The sequence below is a fragment of the Papio anubis genome, chromosome 5 (assembly GCF_008728515.1).
Source record: "Papio anubis isolate 15944 chromosome 5, Panubis1.0, whole genome shotgun sequence".
NCBI classification, from domain to species: domain Eukaryota; kingdom Metazoa; phylum Chordata; class Mammalia; order Primates; family Cercopithecidae; genus Papio; species Papio anubis.
The window spans coordinates 59,320,138-59,339,551 of record NC_044980.1 but is presented as its reverse complement, the minus strand read 5'-3'; the positions used below and the strand labels follow the sequence as shown (position 1 = coordinate 59,339,551).

At 39.3% G+C, this 19,414-nt stretch overlaps 1 protein-coding gene across 4 annotated transcripts in view; it reads right to left on the bottom strand.

The window, feature by feature from the left end:
- RGS7BP (regulator of G protein signaling 7 binding protein) overlaps positions 1-19,414 on the bottom strand; it is a 105,204-nt gene that overhangs the window by 15,689 nt on the left and 70,101 nt on the right. For all 4 annotated transcript variants that reach the window (XM_009208484.3, XM_003899724.4, XM_009208483.4 and 1 more), the window contains one exon: positions 1,466-1,613. In XM_009208484.3, coding sequence (XP_009206748.1) covers positions 1,466-1,613 — 148 coding nt within the window. The remainder of the gene's footprint in view (positions 1-1,465; positions 1,614-19,414) is intronic.

Genomic DNA, 19,414 nt, shown 5'->3' with positions numbered 1-19,414 from the left:
GCAGACAGCCAGGGAGAACAGAGTTAGCCACATCCTGGACCAGGTCCACTGTGCCTACCTACCTCCATCTCCTTTGACCAGAATCTGGGCTTTCAGGCTGAACGGAAACATTGCCAACGTTGTGGGCCATAACTATCCTACTGTTACTGCCATCCCTTCTTATAAGCTTATAAGGCTTGAATATAGCTGCTGTCTAAGGTTTGCAAAGGAAATGGCTTCACTGATGGTTTATGCCCTGATATGGCATTTCAGCAGATATTTTTTTCCCTGGGAACAGAGCTAAGAATTTTCTATTTTATAAATTAAGATAAATCACTCCCTCATCATTTGTCTATAGTGCTATCAAACTGTGCCAAACAGCTTTATTGTTTGAATTGTTGCATTTCCAAGCTTATACAAAATCCAAGTTTTATTAATAGCACATAATTACCACATGCTCCAATTTTCTATAAACACAGAAATTCGGTAATTAGCTTTAGAATTATGTTACAATCTGAAAGTAGAACCACAATGGCTATAAATGCCATTGTGTGTTACATTTCTAAAAATAAAAAAAAATAAAATGTTCATTATGTTGTCAGTGACTCAACCTCATACACACAGAACACTCAGTGGAATTGCCCAGTATTCATTCAGCTGCTTAGTGCCAGCTCTGGGGACATTAGTAGCAAAGGGCACAGATATCAGTGTAAAGGCAAATAAACAAGAGGCTTATCTTTCTGCCTCACAGAATGTCACTTTTAGCATCTAGATGGGACATGGTATTTATTATAATAATATTATTATTACTCCTTTTTCCTAAATAAAATAAGATCACTGTAGAGTCTCTTCTTTTCAAGAAAGAAACTGCCTCTCTAGAAGTGAGCTACTGAAGTTAAGAAAATGCATTGACTTGCTTTGACCACTGAGGGGCTATCAGCTACCTTATGGAGAGAAAGAGAAGGGGGCCCTGGGAGAAGCCCTTTGTGAACTGGACAGAATGCTCAGCCCCCAAATGGCAGCTAAGCAGGCTGTTCCATATACCTGAAACCCGAGACTTTACTGGAGGCATCTTTGTGTAATTTTGGATTTTCTCCCTTAAACAAGTGAGAATTTTGGGCACCAGCCCAGTAGGTGAACTGTGACAGCATGTAGACTTTCTCCCCTCCAAGGCAGCACACTGTTCTCATTTTCCACGGAGATGCAATGTGTTGGAGTGGGAGAAGCAGAGGCCTGGGAGCCTATGCCTACTGTGGGTGCTGCTAGTGTTCCTCTGCAGCATTTGGACTGCTTACCCTCTCTTGTCTTAGTTTTCTTGTCTGCAGATTAGGCAGTCTCCAGGGTCCCTGCCAGCACTATGCTCCTCTGGCAGACCAAAGAAAGCTCTGTTTCTGAATCTGAACTAGAAAACCTCATCTCTCTGTGGCCCCTAAGAACATTAACGGGAGGAGGATTGGCAGTCTATTCAGGGTAACTTCCCACTTACCTTTCAGTGTTCTCAATGTCTGTGGAAACCTGCCAGGAATGTTGCTGACTATCTACGGGGGATGATGAGGAGTCTTCTAGGGCAGGTGTTTCAGCACTCTCCTCAATTTTGCAATCCAAACTCTTGGTTCCCCCGCCAGGTTCCTTTCCTAAGGGAGGGAGGGTGTTGGTAAAGATAAGAGAAATAAGAAATCATAAATGCAGGCTCTATATGCAGGATGTCAGTGCAAAGGTTGGCTATGCTTTGAGTCAAATGTTCCATTAACCCTAATAGCTTTCTGAGTAATAAAATAATTAGATATATACATGTATGAGTGTGTGTGTTTGTGTGTATAGCATGTTTTCACAACATTCCGGGAAAGACAGCTTGAGGTCAATGGAACCTAAAGATCAAGTAAAATTAAAGCCCCTGTCTTTGATAGAATATTGGTGTTTTATAATGCATTCTTAGTGAATTAGATTAAGTTAGCTCAGGAGGAGGGATTTAGCTTGTGAAACCTACTGGCTTTTGGTGCAGGTAAAAGGGCTGGGAGCAGGTGACACCCAGCAGAAAGAATGAGAGCTCCTGCTGTTTTCTCTGATTCTAGACACTGGCCCTCTCAGCATGCAGCAGGGATCATGCAGCTGCCTTCCAATTCCTTGGCTCTCCAGCCTCCCCCAACACATCCTTCTATGAGGAGAGAGCCCGACCTTGATCCAGACTTACACCACTAAGACCATAAAGCACCATCAACTCAAATGTGAACACCATGTACTGGGTAGCCGTCCACAGCAATGCACTGCCTACCCACTGAGACTTGTCTTTACCATGATTGATCTCAAGTGAATAAATCAGTACTTTCTGGAAACAAATCTCCAAACTGGTTCAGTCATAAATTTATATGAAATTAAATGGGAGGTTATGTTGTACGGCCTAGGCATAATCTCTTAATGTCTTTTATTCTTTCTTGAAAATTTGTGCCTCCACAGGGGGGTATCCTGGTACCATGGAAATGATCAGTGAGGCCTGAGAACTGGGTTTTAAACCTGGCTTAGTCATTTGTTCATTCATTCACTCACTCATTCATTCATTTATTTACAAATATATCTTGAGTGTCAGCTACCAGCAAAGGGATTGCTGCTAGAGATATGGAGGTGAAAGAAAGCTCCAGCATTGTAAGTCTCACGGAGCTTACAGTGCTGGAGTTAAACAATAAAAACATTATACAAATAATTACAAAGCTGTTGTATAACATTATGTAGTCTGGAAAAAAGGGTAGCTATTATATATAGTGTTTTTGCCTCCTTTATCCAGTTTTATTTTTATCATGTAGATATAACTCCAGACTAGTTAAGTGATTGTTACAGCCCGTATCATTGCATATTCATAAGGTAGTGGCTATATCACCTTACCTTTTAGCTCAGTTTCCCTAATCCTGCTGTGATTGCTTTGCATTAACAAGAAAACTAAGAAAAAAAACAAAACCTACAAACTTGTGAAGAGGATGCCTCCTCATGGTAAAATCTAACAGGAAGTTTTTTCCTTGGATTCCTGCTGGAGGGAAGTAGCAAAAATCTCATCCCTGAAGTTTCTAACCCATGTGGTAACAACACAAGGAGAAAGAGCGAAGCAATTTAATTGGTTGTATGCCTTTCACCAACCTACAGTAGAAATCGACCTCTGAACATTCAGCCAGAGCACATGCACACATTTACTGATGAGAAACTTTGATCCTTTCCTGTGTACTTTATGCATATTGATCCTGGGTGATGGGACTTGCCTGAGGAATTGTTTTTCCAATTTTATGGTATGCTCTTGGGGGAAAATTAATTAAGCACATAATTTAGCACATTACCATTTCACAGTTGGAGGGCATTGACCTCTTAAAAGTATTTGCATTTTGCCTCTTGGCAGAGTGCGGCAAGTGCAGTCAGTCTACCAGCCATGTATCTCTAGGCAGGGTCAGCCTTAGGATGTGAGTCTGAGCAGGGGTAGCTGAGATGAGGGGAAGCGGCAAAATGAGGGCTCCTCCAAAACAGTCTTCTGCTTTTCAAAACCTGAAGGCTTCTGTTACACTCCTGTGTATTGGAAATGCCTTGGTGAATGGAGTATGGTTTGGGCATCAAAGAGGAGGAGGGGAAGAAGATTCACCAGAATTCTCTGGTTTATGGGCTTTGTCTAGCTTTGGGGCCATATTATTCCCTGTCCTGAGGTCCAGACTATAGAGCCTGAAGCTTTTATTCCAATGAGGAAAAGGGAGGACACCAGGAAATGTGATGTTCCTTGTTGGAGTCCTCTCTCCACTTCCCTCATATTACACTTTTTACATGCAAAGCCGTAAATGGAATCTAGTTGACAACACCTTTGATTATACTTAATACCTGTGATTATTCTGCTACTTACAAGACAAATGCCCTTCCATAACTTTTTCAAAGTAAAACATCATTTTAAAGATTTCAAAGATCCTGAAACAGCCTCATGGGCTTGTAAAGGCAGGTAATAACCTTCTTTTCCTATTTTTGGTGACGTTTAGGTCTAACTCTGATAATGTAGCTGAACCAGAATGGAAACCACGAATGTTGGCCCTCACTTTAGGGCTTTCTGTCAGCTTACAAAATCCCTGCAGAAGTTTGATATAGTATCTTCTTTAGCTAACATGTCTTAAAAGACAGAAAAGATCAATATGAATTTAAGGGGTTTTCAATTCCAGAATGTATGTGGTGTCAAGTTTACTCTGCAAGTGAATTATAATTTACCTATAGTACCGACTTTATACTAGGATTCTTCTCCATGACATGACATGTTGCCTTCTTAGAAAAGTCCACTATCAGAAATGATCTTGCTTATGTGTTTGCTTACTAGTTTGTTTGCCATCCCCAGTCCCACACTCATCTCTCATCTCCAAACTTCATAGGTAAACTCTGTAAGGCCAATAATTTTATCTTCAGTTTTCTTCAATTCTATAAGCCTACTACCGAAGACCAAGGCTTACGCATAGTAGTATCTCAATAGATATACAGCATTAAAAAATGTAATTATACTATATATGTTGTTATACAACTTACTTTGCTACTGTAGTCAGGCTTAGAGATATTTTCCTGTTAGTGCATTTTAATTTATGGAATGCTTTCTAATGGATGGGCAGTATTCCATAATAAGGAATCTAGGTTGTAATTTTTCTCTTTTTCCACAATATGTCAATATTTATGTAAAACAGATCCTTTGAGGCAGAATATTGAGACAAAGTATATGTATGCACATTTTAAAATTTAATATATATTGCCAAATTGGCCTCTGAAAAGGCTATGCTAATTTATACTTTACATCCACCAGTGGTAAACCAGGGGGCCCATTTCCCCACTCCTTTCCTAGCACTTCATATTATCAACATTTAATTTTTGCTAATCTCATTGCCCTTTTGTTTTTATTTTTCATTTCCTTTATTACTACTGAGGTTAAACTTCTTTTCTTTTTTTTGTTTTCTACTTTCTTTTTAAAAAAACTTTTAACTTCAGGGGTATAGGTGCAGGTTTGTTACGCAGGTAAGCATTTATTTTCCTATTTTATTGACCACTTGTGTTTCTTCCTTACATTTTCTATTTGTATCATTTGCCCATTTAAACAATGGGTTGAGTTTCTTATTGATTTGTAGGGGTTCTCTTCATAGAATGGATACTGAACATTTGCTATATATACTGCTTATATCTTTTACTCTATTATGTCTTTGAATTTTGTTTGTAATGTATTTTGTCAAAAGTTAAATTTGTGTAGTCAAAGCTGTTCATCTTTTATGTCTTTTGGTATTATGCCTTGCCTATATTTTCTTCTAATACTTGCACAATTTTGAAATATTCAGTTCTATAATTTACTTTTGTATATGGTATGATATAATAATCTAAATTTTTAGCTCAAATGAAGAGCAATTGCCCCAATAGCATCTAGTGACTTTTCTATTGACTTTGCTCTTTCTAATATATTAAGTTCCCATAAAAATGTGGGTTTATTTCTGGATATACTGTTTTATTTTATATTTATTTGTTTATCCAGTGGCAATTCCATGATATTTTAATTATTATGTTTTTAGTATTCAGTACAGAAAGTTCTCCTTCATTGTACTTTTTCCACTGACATTTCTGAATTTTGAAATTTTTGATTCCACTGCAAATGAAACTATAAATTACTATCAAGTAAGACTTTGACCTTTATTAAAGCGTGAATCATTGATTACTTTTTAAGTGTTGTCTAGGTTTAATGGTTTATTTAAAATGATTTGTCTTTTTATGTTAATTTTGATAATTCATTTGTCCTAGAAAATAATCCACTGAATACATTTTTAATAGTATAAAGTTGAATGCAGTTTTCTTTTGGAACTGTTTCATACCCTAATGCTGTTTATTTATGGCTCCTGATTTCTTTGTATACCACTTTTTCTTGGATTTCAAACATATCTTCCTCTTTTTTGAATTCAGTTTTCATTTTTGGGAGCATATCCTTGACTAATTGTTTCAGAGGAGATCTGTGGAATGCTAAATTCATTAGTTTTTACATGACCGCAAATACATTTTCTTCTCTCTCTCTCTCTCTCCCCCTCTTGGTGCTTACACTTAGATTCTAATTGGCTGGCTATATAAATTCATGTTCAAACTAAGTTTTTCTAATAACTGTTATGACTCTGTTCTCTTCTCTTTTATCTGTACCTAGGGATGTGCCAATGTTTTTAAACTTTGATTAAATATGATTCAATATAATTTGATTCTATACGATTATTTAATGTATCGTCTATATTTAAATTTCCCCAATGGTTTCAATAAATACTTTATCATTTCTCTTTAAATTGAGGGATACATTTAAGGACTATGCACTGCATTTGCTTGTTGTGTTTTTTTTATTTTTCTTTTTTTTTGAGACAGGGTCTCATTCTGTTGCCCAGGCTAGAGTGCAGTGATGATAATAGCTCACTGCAGCCTTGAACTCCTGGGCTTATGTGACCCTCTCTCCTTAGCCTCCCAATAGCTGGGACTATAGGAATGCAACACCATGCCTGGCTAATTTGTTTTTATTTTTTGTAGAGATGGGGTCTTACTATGTTGCCCAAACTGATCCTGACCTCAAGCACTTCTCCCACCTCAGCCTCCCAAAGTGCTGGAATTACAGGCATAAACCACTGTGCATGGCCTGTCATGTTTCTTTATCTTCTTTTAATCTAGAACAGCATCCTTGCCTTTTTCATTTTTACTGTCATGAATATTTTTGAATGAAGAGTTCAGGTCAATTGTTTTATATAGTGTCCTTCCACTTGGATTTGTCTGATGGGTCCCACATGCCTAGATTCAGAATAAACATTTTTTGGCAAGAATATATAGGGGTGATACTGTGTCCTTAGTGCATCACACCAGAAAGAATGTGAGTCCGTTTGTCTTATTCATGATGCTAAGTATTATCAATTGTTTGTTTAATGTGGTTTCTGTCAGCTTGTACAAGGTGCATTGTAGATGCACCCCTTTTCCCCTCTGTAACTTTTTTTTTTTTTTGAGACAGAGTCTGTCTCTGTTGCCCAGTCTGAAGTGCAATGTTGTGATCTCAGCTCACTGCAACCTCTGTGTCCCAGGTTCAAGCAATTCTTGTGTCTCACCCACCCGAGTAGCTGGGATTACAGGTGTGTAGCACCATGCCTGGAAAATTTTTTGTATTTGTGGGAGAAACATGGTTTGGCCATGTTGGCCATGCTGGTCTGAACTCCTGGCCCTAAGTGATCTGCCCACCTTGGCCTTCCAAAGTGCTGGGATTATAGGTATGAGCCACCGTACCCATCCATCCCTCAGTAACTATTAAGTAATCTACCAAGTGATTCATTGAGATAGTCTAATATTTTAACTTTAGATATTTCTTTGTTTTTTTTTAGGGTTGTGGATTGTTTTCTATTTCTCTTGATTATTGATTTCTCTCAATTCTCTCTGTTCTTTCAGAACTACTATTTTATATTGGAGTCTCTGGCTCAATCTTTCCCATTTTTTAAGTATTCTCCATACTGAAATGATCTTTTGGGCTGAATTCTGGGAGAATACCTTGACTTTGTCTTTCAGTTGACCATTTTAGGCTCTCAGTATTTCCATTATAATAATGTTAAGAACTGTGAAAGGTTTGAGATTTTACCTTACTTGCAAATTAGCCTATTGTAGTTTCATGGATACTGGAAGAAGACATGAGATTTCTCGGTCAGATACAAAGGTAGTTTATTACTCACAGAATAGCAGTAGCCAGAGGATTAGCATTTGTGCTGGTTTTTGAGTCCTAATTCCCACAGTGAGGAGCAAAAGGGCCAAACAGTACCTGCACACACAGTGGGCTGCGTGACAGGAGGGCAGAACCCTGAGCTCAGGGATTCTGTGTCTTTTATAAGCATGTCTGCCCTTTGCTGAAGAGGGAAACATTTTCATTGTACTGAATAGTAAGTATGCCTTGCTCTGGAAGAAACACTGTCTCTGTTTTCCAAGGCATTTCCTAAATAAACATCCTTGAGAAGATAGGGTAAAACAAAGGGCAGTCAGTGCCCCAGTTTGCAAGATGTGCAGAATGTGAGAGACGAGTGGAGAACTGTCTCCCAACACTAATTTACCCATCTATTTTTATTTGATTGATCACATTTTTACTTCCAACAAATCTGGCTGCTTCCTTTATGCTGCAGACAAAAATTGTCTTAAGAATATGCAGACTCATAAATCTCTTTGCATATATTGATCACATATATTTTAAATTTTTTATCACTTTTAAAATGTGTTCAGCCGGGCGCGGTGGCTCACGCCTGTAATCCCAGCACTTTGGGAGGCCGAGGCGGGCGGATCACAAGGTCAGGAGATCGAGACCACGGTGAAACCTCGTCTCTACTAAAAATACAAAAAACTAGCCGGGCGCGGTTGTGGGCGCCTGTAGTCCCAGCTACTCGGGAGGCTGAGGCAGGAGAATGGCGGGAACCCGGGAGGCGGAGCTTGCAGTGAGCTGAGATCCGGCCACTGCACTCCAGCCTGGGCGACAGAGCGAGACTCCGTCTCAAAAAAAAAAAAAAAAAAAGAAAAAGAAAAATTTAAAAAAATAAAACAAAATAAAATGTGTTCTTCAAGTATTAGTCATTTGTTGTATTTGGTGTCTCCTTTTTACAGTGTTTGGTTTTCTTAAAAATCTTGTCATTCCTGAATGTCTATTCATATTTGTTTTTCAGGACCTCTGTCTGTCCGTTAATAACAGTGTCCTCCTTCTGATGATGATGGAGAAGGGGCAGGGTGTGTGGCTGGACAATATGTGTCAAAAGCATTTCTTCTGGGTGTGAGGGTTTCCCATCTCCGGTGGATACCTGGGTACTCTGCCTGTTTTTGGCCCTGTGCCTGCTCTAAGTTTCCTGTTTACCACTCCTATTCCGGTGAGATATACTGAGCAATTTAGTCTGGAAAAAGCACTGTAGTCATGTGCTCACTGTCTTTTTCTTCTGCAGCTGTCCTTGTGGAGGCTCAGATTTATTTTACACTCTTTTCTGCTTTGCTGCCCAGTCCTGACCCTCACACAAGATGTCCTCCTGGGGCAAGCACTGATGGTCTATGCTGCTCAGTGTGGGGTAGCCCAGCTTTTCCGTAATGCGATTTTGAACATGAAATTTCCTGACAGCAGTTCCAGCAATCTTTCCCATGATTTGTATTTGTTGACTCTGAGTTTGAAGAATCTCTGGAATTGATCTCATTTTCACAGAAAATTTCTCCTGCTTGAATTTCTTCTTGAGTTTCTTATCTGCTAGGGTTTCCTCTGTTTTATTTTCACCAGTCTAATCCCAATTGCTTTCTAGCTTTGACAGATTCCTCAAAATTTCTAGTTTGTTGAAGTCATCCTTCCTTGTTTTTCAAGGTTGTGGGAGACTGTTTTGTGTTTGTCATCCTCTATTTTCTTTTCCTCTTACTATTAGAAATGACAGAGCTATGGCCAATGGACTCTGATTAGGAGTGATGTATGCCTTTTCCAGACTGGCCCCTGAAAGTCCTCCTATAGGATCCCCCAGGTTTTCCTTGTTTTCCCCCTGACCATTTGATGAATGCAGAGAATGGAAACAGCAACACTGCTCACTCTACCCAGCTCTGGCATTGGGCTATGCCATTGGTGAATAATGAACTTTTATTGTCTTAATCCATTGAGATTTGGTGTTATCTCATACAGTAGTTACCCTACCCTGACAAATACAGGAACTAATATGGATTTATTCCTTTCATTACATGTTTTTCCATTATTTCAGTGGATTTTCACCAGGAAGGAAAATATATGCATAAGTTCAGCCCAACATCTCTGGATAAACTTTTCCTCTAATTATACTCTCTTTCTTTTGACAATAGACACAGAATTAAAGCAATTCATTCATTTATTCAGTAACCATTAATTGAAACTTTACTCTGCTTGAGGCACTCTGCTAAGTGCTAGGGATACAAAGGTGAACATACTCATGGTGATCAAAGTCTAGAGAGGACAATAGGTAAGAAACCAGGCAATCAACTCTCAATGTAATGTGTGCCATTATTAGAGTCATGGAAATGCTTGAGGGACACATTGAGTGGGCATTGGCCCAGGCTTGGAGGGTCAGGAAAATATTTCTGAAGAAAGTTATGGCCTTCATAAGTTATCTACGTTATGACCCAAAGAAAGTATAGGGATGGGCCAAGTGAAAGGGACAGGGGTAGGGTGAGGTAGGATGGGTCATATGTCCAAGGCAGAGGAAAAAACTGGAAGGAACTTGCAAGTTGATGTTCCTCAAAGTAGTTCAAGATGATTCAAGTGGGTAGGGCAGGGTATAAGGGCAGGTGAGGTGGGGATTACTGGTGAGATATGAGACTGGAGAGGTTTTCAGGGTCAGTTCATAGATACTCTTCTGAGCCACATAAAGGCGTCAGCAGAGCCATCCAAACCTGGAAAGTGGCCAATTTGAGTTCTTCATCCCCAGCATCACCCCCTTTGACAGGTTGTCCTCAGAATTCAGTACTTGTTTTCACATATCAGGTGGGCTCCTTGCCCTCTTCCTGGAAAAGAGGTCAACATGTGCTTCCAAATGGTGACTTCAAGTCAATGTTTTGCTTTGCCCAAGGGAGTTGTTGTACATTTAAAATCATTTCTTATTATGAAATGAAAAACTCTGTCCCCTGAAAAATCAATTTCAGGCCTCAGTGAACAAATATTTGCTCAGGAGGGGATGGGGTAGGGGAGGAAGAGAACCCTTAGAGCACCTTAAAATCATACCATGCTGGTTACATCACTGTTTAGAACTAGGACATGAAAAACTTGGCCACTTTCCTTAGAGTCTTGAAAAGCTTTTAGCCTTCAGCTCCTTGGGGATTTCTACGTATTTTTAGCTTGTTTATGGATAATATAATAGGCATGTTTGAGGAAAATTTAAGGGAAACCACCCATGAAGCACATAACAAATTGAAAGGCTGGTTATTCTTATATTCGTGAGAAATTGCCGGTCATTCACGAGAAACAAAAACACATCTGACTGTGGGGCAGTCTCAAGGGTGCAATAGAGCACGCTCAGCTTTAGGAGTCCTCGGCACAGGCACCAGAGGAGTGGGCTGGGAGTCCTTTATCACACCCACTCTAGAGACCTCTTTCCTTCTCATCTCTTATTTATCCCATCCTTTCTCCTCCACTCGTGTTTTCCCCATTCCTCTTTTCTTTCCCCCTTCCATTCCTTCTTGCTTTCCTGCCTGTCTTCAGTTTACCAGTGACAATGGGAGGCACTGCCATAGTATCTTTTTGGATGTCCTTAGTTTGGTCTCTATTGTCCAGTAAAGTCAATTTATCCATTTGAGTAATTGTCTCCAGGAATCAAAACAAAATAAACCAATCTTCTCTGGGATAATACTGTATCAGTGCCCTATCACTTCCTTGGTGGCAGGAGTAAATTTCCTACATCCTTTGTGCTCCTGACACATTACCTGCACACTACGCACAGAACAGGCTTGCAGGGCAGTTTTCATACTGACTGAATGTGAACAACAAAATGAACATGGCTTACATCGGATTCATGAATGCTTATGAATCCAAATAGTTATACTAACTCTCATGCATTTTCATAACTGCTAGGTGCTTTTTAACACCATGCACTGTGAAAAGGACTGGGGAAATGTAGGCTGTTTTTTAAATAATCCACTTTTACTCTCTTGTGTTTCTAAAAAGCATGGAACTTAAATAGAAATAAATTATATTAATTCAGTTAGTCATTTACCCATATGAAAAAGTAGTTTCAAAGGTTTTCCCACACTATGGCAAGAAGATATTCTTAGGGTCGTAAAACACATGGCAAAAAATAATAATTATACCATACCCGGAGCTCCATTCTTCCTATGCACTGGGAGATAAACATTTTCCAATTCAGAAGAGATACAAAACTATCCCCTTCTCCTACTGCCCTTTGGCCTCCTCTGCGCTCCTTGTGGCACTGCTGTCCCATCATGGCCCCCAGAGTAGCAGCCTTCATGGTAGTGCCAAGTAGCTGTGTAAGAAGCACAGAGCTCCCTTGGAACACAGGAGGAGAGCAAACAATAGAAGATACATTCAAAGGATATCCTTATGGGGCTCTGACTGCTCCCTTTCCAGCCCCTAACACAGTGAGAGCAGCACAGTGCCTAAGATGTATTCACTCTGTAGTTAATTAATTCAGACTTTTCCATACTGGGTGTCATGGCTAACTTGTATGCCTTTTGGATCACATACATGTTTCATTTTATTTATTTACTTTTACTGTATATAATAGTTTCTTAGAATTAAACTTTTTCACCCATGGTAATATATTTTGTAAATAAGATGATATATGGAGTTAAAATTCTCTCCAGTCTTGAAAGTACCTCTCCGAACTAAGTGTTATTTTGGTAAGAAACTAAAAACACAATGTGTTTTAGCTATTAAGCATGGTTTTGAAATATGCTCACTAATCATTAAATAAGATAAAATTCAGCTAACTATGCTACTATCCTTTATTTCTCCATTTGATATGTCCTCCTGCCCTTCTCCAATGTAGCTTAGTAAGAATGGTCTAGTGCAGTGGAACAACCACAAACTTTGTAGTGAGACAAATGTGCTATGTGGCCTTAGGCAACTTACCTCATTGAGCTTTGAGTTCCTCATGTGTAAAATGGGGAAAATATACATGAGGATAAAATGAGATGATATGTATAATGCATCTAGTGAGTAGAAGGTACACAGTAAGTGGAAGCTATGATCATTGTTATTATCCTATTCTTCAGCCAACATCTACATTGACTAAATGTGACAAATAATGTCCTACTCACTGGTATGTGAAGACCTGGAGATAGAGTAGAAGAAGGCTTTAGATTACCCTTGGGTTTCAGAAGTAAGTTATGATTATATTCTTCAAACACTACATGCCTGTTCTGGTCATCTGTAACACGAATGTTCTTGAAATTGTTTCCTTCTTGTCCTTTAAATCTCAGGTTAAATTTTATCTCCTTAGAGAACTTTGACCACCCCTTCCAAAGTAGCCGCCCAGTCACTTTCTATTACATCATCATCCATTCTATTTCAATTATTTTCATTGCAGTTATTAGTATTTGGAACTTTTAGAAAAGTTGTTTATTTCTGTTCTTTCTTCCCCCCCCCCTTTCTTTTCCCTCCCCCTACCTCTGCTCTGTCTGTCTCTCTTTCTCCTCTCTCCTTTTGCCTTAGAATATATATTTCATAAGAAACAGAAACCTCTTCAGTTTTTCGCCCAGGTTGGATTGCAGTGGCATCATCGTGGCTCACTGCAACCTCTGCCTCCTGGGCTCAAGAAGTTCTCCTGCCTCAGCATCCTGAGTAGCTGGGATTACAGGCACCCGCCACCACACCTGGCTAATTTTTGTATTTTTACTAGAGACAGGGGTTTCACCATGTTGGACAGGCTGGTCTGGAACTCCTGACCTCAAGGGATCTGCCTGCCTCGGCCTCCTAAAGTACTATGATTACAGGAGTGAGCCACTGCGCCTGGCCTACCTCTTCAGTCTTAATCATTGTAGTCTCTTACCACTCAGAACAGTGCCTTACATATGATAGATAATAAATATTTCTTCAAATAATGAATGCATGTTTCCACTTAGAATTTGAATCATGTCTAAGATTTATTCAGCTTTATTTCTTCTAATCCATTGTTCTATTTTAGTATCAATTGCCTCATTCCATTAGGAAATAAGGCAGCTATATTCTATTTCTGTCTTTATGTTGCTGGCTTCTTTTGTTGAAGTGTGGATCACCTCCTTTACATTTCTTAATATAATGCTGAATACATTGGAGTTTTTACTTCTCATATTTTATTCTTTGTCTTGAGTTCATCCTGTATTTTGCTGGAAGATGGTTCATTAATTTCTCATTAGTGCATCTTGAGCTTTTAGCTCCCAGCAGATACTGAATTGAGATTTTTCAACTTTTAACATTTCTCTATTATTTCCCTTTTGTGATTACATCTCCTCTGCATATTTTTATCTCTGTATTTACCATGGTAGCACATTTCAGGGGAAAGAACCCATCTCATCTTTGGGAGAGGGAGGGAGGATGGTATACCCTCAAAGGGCCTGGGGACAATTTTGCTGTAAGCTATGACAGAGAGGACAAGCAGAGTCAAAGGGGACCACTGACAGAGCAAGGTAAAATGAGAACAAAGATAGAAAGGGCAGGTTCACATGTGGAGGGAAGCTGGACTGGACTGTTCTGTCATCTCTGCTCTTTTCAGAATGGGGCTGTTGCCACAACTGATTGAATGGGGAAAAGAAAGCAAGAGAGAGGAAAACCATGGTCAAAATGGCAGGATCATTCAATTCCCTTAGAAACCTGGCTCCACTTTCTGCCAATGAAGTGAATGAAACGTGCAATCTCTTTTCATCTGGTGGCAGAAAACAGGCATCAATGGTCAATGTGATACATGGACTCAGTAATGGGAAAAGATTTCCTACCTAACTAACTGTGAAGAAGTGAGAACAACTATTTTTCACCATAAACATAGAAATTAGACTTTGTCAAGTAATGCTTCAATCTACAACTTAAAGTGTTAGAATATGAAACTACAAGATGACTAAAATTATTCCCATCTGTCACCTTCTTAAAACAAACAAAGTTTTTCAGAACCACTCTCTACCTGATATAACTCAGTAGTGTTTATTATATGTAGATTTTACCTCACATTACTGTAATTTACTTTCATTTTGCTGGCCATAAAAAAAGAAAATCACTTTAGTAATGTTTTTCTTCATTTCTTTGGCAACAGGATCTTCTTGCAAAGTAAAAAAGATTTCCAAGTAGATTGTACCAATCAGACTTATGAGACAGCAAAATTTCAGAAGCATGGTGCATGAAATAAACATGAAAATCCATTGACGATTTTGCTAAGGACTAGAAAGATAGTTACACGTTGCTTAATTGGGAGAGAAGGAAAATCTTCATTACTAAATTCAGGCTCACTGCAGGAGCTTTACAGTTATTTGAGGCTTGTTTTTCCCAGAAAGAAACTATATTCTTAACCCTTGCAGTGACCTTGTGTGCCCCTTCTCTCCAAAGAGTAAACTCATGACTACTCAATACAGTAGTACAACTAAGTGAGATACACAATTCTATCTGAACTTCTGGTGGCAGCCAGGGAGGTGGATAGACATAAAAACAAATTAAATGTATAGATAAATGTGAAACAGTTTGGTTTCAGTATCTCATCCTAATAAAAAATTGACTAGAGACTCTCATATAGAGCCAAATTTAGTGACTCAGTTGCAATCCCTTTTTTTTTTTTGATGGAAAAGAAATGCTGAAGAAGAGGGGAATGGCAAACTTTTAGTACTCACACAGAGGGAAAATAGTGTAGCTTGCATAATGGATTAAAATACCAGTTTTTGTTTTGTTTATATTTTGAGATGGGGTCTTGCTGTGTCACCTAGGCTGGTGTGCAGTGGTGTGATCTTGGCTTGCTACAGTCTCTGTGTCCCACTTCAAGCAATCCTCCCACCTCAGCCTCCCAAGTAGCTGGGAGTACAGGTACGTACCACCACACCTGGCTAATTTTTGTATTTTTTGTAGAAACAGGGTCTCACCATGTTGCCCAGGCTGGTCTCAAATTCCTGAGCTCAAGTGATCCTCCTACTTCAGCCTCCCAAAGTGCTAGGATTGCAGGTATGATCCACCACACCTGGCCTCCAGTTTCTATTATAGCATTAAAAGAAACAAACCAGATAGAGATTCTATGCAGAAAGAGATTTCAAGTGTTACAGATTAGAATGTGAGCCATAATTCCCCTAAAACTCTGGGGACTATTTTATTTCTCAAAGAAAGGCATTTAGTGAGGTCAGCCAGACAGACTCAATCCCTAGCCTGAGGCCATGCCAGAGGTACCACTGTTTGGTTATGAGTGTATTATCTTGCAAAAACTAGTCTGCCATCTTAAATCTCAGTAAAAAGTCTTCTTTCCATTGGGAAAATGGTCATTTTTGCTAAGATACAACATATAAAATTAAATAAATATATGTGTATTTATATTTTATATACCTATTTATATGGATTTATATTAGTTCTGGGAGAAGGAGACTAATTTCTTGATCCATGCTTTCTCCTGCTACCTCCACCACCTTGCCTGAAATTTGGAATCACCTACATCTCAATTCTTAATGCACTGCTCATTTTGAGTCTATACATATTTTTCCTTAATCATGCATCTTGACTCAGGGCCTTAAGTCATATTAGCATAGCCTTCCTCCCCATTCCTTCCCCATTTCCTGTTTTTATGAAGATGAAGCATTGGTCTGCCTTTCTCTCCAGTGGTAGTAAGTTTTCTCACTTCTTATTGGTAGTAAGGCTACTTGACTCCTTTCTGTCTACTTTTATGAGTAGGTGCTCCAAGCTTCAAGGGTTCCAAGATACATGTTATGTCTCTTAATTTGTCTGACTCTTCTGTTATAGTTTAATACTCTTGGGTTGTGGTCTATGGACCTATCTCTACCTCAACTCATTTCTGGCTATTCGTGGTCACTGGAACCAAGTATTCTTATTCTTTTAACCATGGCCTCCCAAAGAGTCATATACTTGTGTATTAACTAGAGGTTCCTGGGCAGACAGGTTGCTCTACAGTTTCCAATGATATCAAAGAATGAACAAAATCTAGTGGCACCAGCTGACATTTTCTGTGCTATCTTGATGGTGGGAATATGAATTAGCACACAATACAAACAAGCCAGGAGTCTAAAGTATTAAGATAGTATTAATCCCTTAGGTGTAATAAAGATATTAATGGTGAGAAGAAATAGAAAGGATGTGTCATACAAATATGTAACTAAAAAATTAAAAAATGATTTCTTTAAAGTAATCACCCCATCCAAAAGCGGGCAAAGGATATGAATAGACATTTCTCAAAAGAGGACATTCATACAGCCAACAGACACATGAAAAAATGCTCATCATCACTGGCCATCAGAGAAATGCAAATCAAAACCACAATGAGATACCATCTCACACCAGTTAGAATGGCAATCATTAAAAAGTCAGGAAACAACAGGTGCTGGAGAGGATGTGGAGAAATAGGAACACTTTTACACTGTTGGTGGGATTGTAGACTAGTTCAACCATTATGGAAAACAGTATGGCTATTCCTCAAGGATCTAGAACTAGAAGTACCATATGGCCCAGCCATCCCATTACTGGGTATATACCCAAAGGATTATAAATCATGCTGCTATAAAGACACATGCACACGTATGTTTATTGTGGCACTATTCACAATAGCAAAGACTTGGAATCAACCCAAATGTCCATCAGTGACAGACTGGATTAAGAAAATGTGGCACATATACACCATAGAATACTATGCAGCCATCAAAAAGGATGAGTTTGTGTCCTTTGTAGGGACATGGATGCAGCTGGAAACCATCATTCTTAGCAAACTATCGCAAGAACAGAAAACCGAACACCGCATGTTCTCACTCATAGGTGGGAACTGAACAATGAGATCACTTGGATTCGGCAAGGGGAACATCACACACCGGGGCCTATCACGGGGAGAGGGAAGGGGGGAGGGATTGCATTGGGAGTTATACCTGATGTAAATGACGAGTTGATGGGTGCTGACGAGTTGATGGGTGCAGCACAGCAACATGGCACAAGTATACATATGTAACAAACCTGCACGTTATGCAAATGTACCCTAGAACTTAAAGTATATATATATATATATAAAAAGTAATCATCCCTCCCCCAAAGCTAATATTTTATTTGTCCTTCCAGAAATTTTCAGGAAATTTGTCTAGTGTATATTTTCAGGCATATGTTTGCTAGCACTTTATTTTCTCTGGTTTAATGATATTTTCTTTCATGCTTATTACTAGTGACTTATCTCCACCTTCAATATTTTTGTTTTGTTTTGTTTTGTTTTGTTTTGTTTTCTTTCCTTTTCTTTTTTTGAGATGGAGTCTTGCTCTGTTGCCCAGGCTGGAGTACAGTGGCATGGTCTCAGCTCACTGCAACCTCCACCTCCTGGGTTCAAGTGATTCTCCTGCGTCAGCCTCCTGAGTAGTTGGGATTATAGGCACACGCCACCACGCCCAGCTAAGTTTTGTGTTTTTAGTAGAGACAGGGTTTCACCATGTTGGTCAGGCTGGTCTTGAGCACCTGACCTTGTGATCCGCCCGTCTCGGCCTCCTGTAGTACTGGGATTACATATGTGAGCCACTGTGCCCAGCCTTCAATAGATTTCTTAAGCCTACATGTTACTATTTTCTTTACTCCTGTATTAATTGATAATTTGTCACCAATAAAGTAGTCTCCTCCTCCTCATTGCCTTAACTCTACTGGTACCAAGAGAAAGGTAACGGTCTATAGGACAGCTAGTTCTTGGACTTGCATTCTGGAAACACAAGAGACTTGCCAGGAGTGTAGGGTATATGCATACTTCCAAAAAGAGTAAAGAATTATGGTTTGCTGGCTACAGATGGTGATCAAGGGTTATACACATATTCAGTTGGAGAAATATCTCAATGACTTATTTTATTCTTTTCCAGCAGTAAAAAAAGTAACTTTAGAGGTGTTTCTGATTTGGTATGTCTGGGGTGAGGACTAAGAATTTGCAATTCTAACAAATGATTTGGACACCGATGCTGTTAGTTCAGGGGCTGCACTTTGAGAACCACTGCCTATTTCAATGGTCACATCCCCAGTTCCTGTAGACAAGGCACTGTATGAGTCATCACACAGATCACACTCATCGGGGCACCTGCCCCTTTTGTATTTGCTTTTCATCAGCATGGGGGAGAAAGAAGAACACATAAAGTCACATTGAAAGTGTACACTTCGGGGAGTAGACGGTAGCAAAGCAGAATGGCATGGTAAGGGCTTGGAAGTTTTTCCTTTTATTCTTACGGAGGGTGGGGTGTGATTTACATTTTTTTGGTCTCAAAGGGTAGAGGAGCAGTTCTTAATCCTCAATGTGTTTCAGAATCACCTGGAGTGCCCTCAGAGACTTGAATTCAGTAGGTCCTTGGATAGGATCCAGGCATCTGCATGTTTATCCAGCATCCTGGATAATTTTGAAGCAGGTTTTCTAAGGATTACACTTTAAACAATAATGATTTTAGAAGATAGAAATCCAAGTGGACACTTAATCCTACATGGGGGAGAAATCAAAGATACTATCAGACATTTTCTTTTTATGAGTTGTACATGGAAGTTTAGGCACTAGAGCAGGCGGCAGCAGTTTATTTGATTATTTTTTAAAAATAGGCAGAGAAAGAAGCAGAGCAGAAACTGACAGTGTAGACAGGAGGCAGTGAAGACCGAAGGAGCTGCTCAGTTAAGAGGTGATTGCATTTCATTTGCATGAAATGACCAAATGCAACAAGAAAGCAGTCTGGATGGGGAAATCCCCTTTACTTATAAACAGAGAGCTAGCAGAGAGGAGTTGTTGTTGCCTTTTCAAAAATCAGTTGT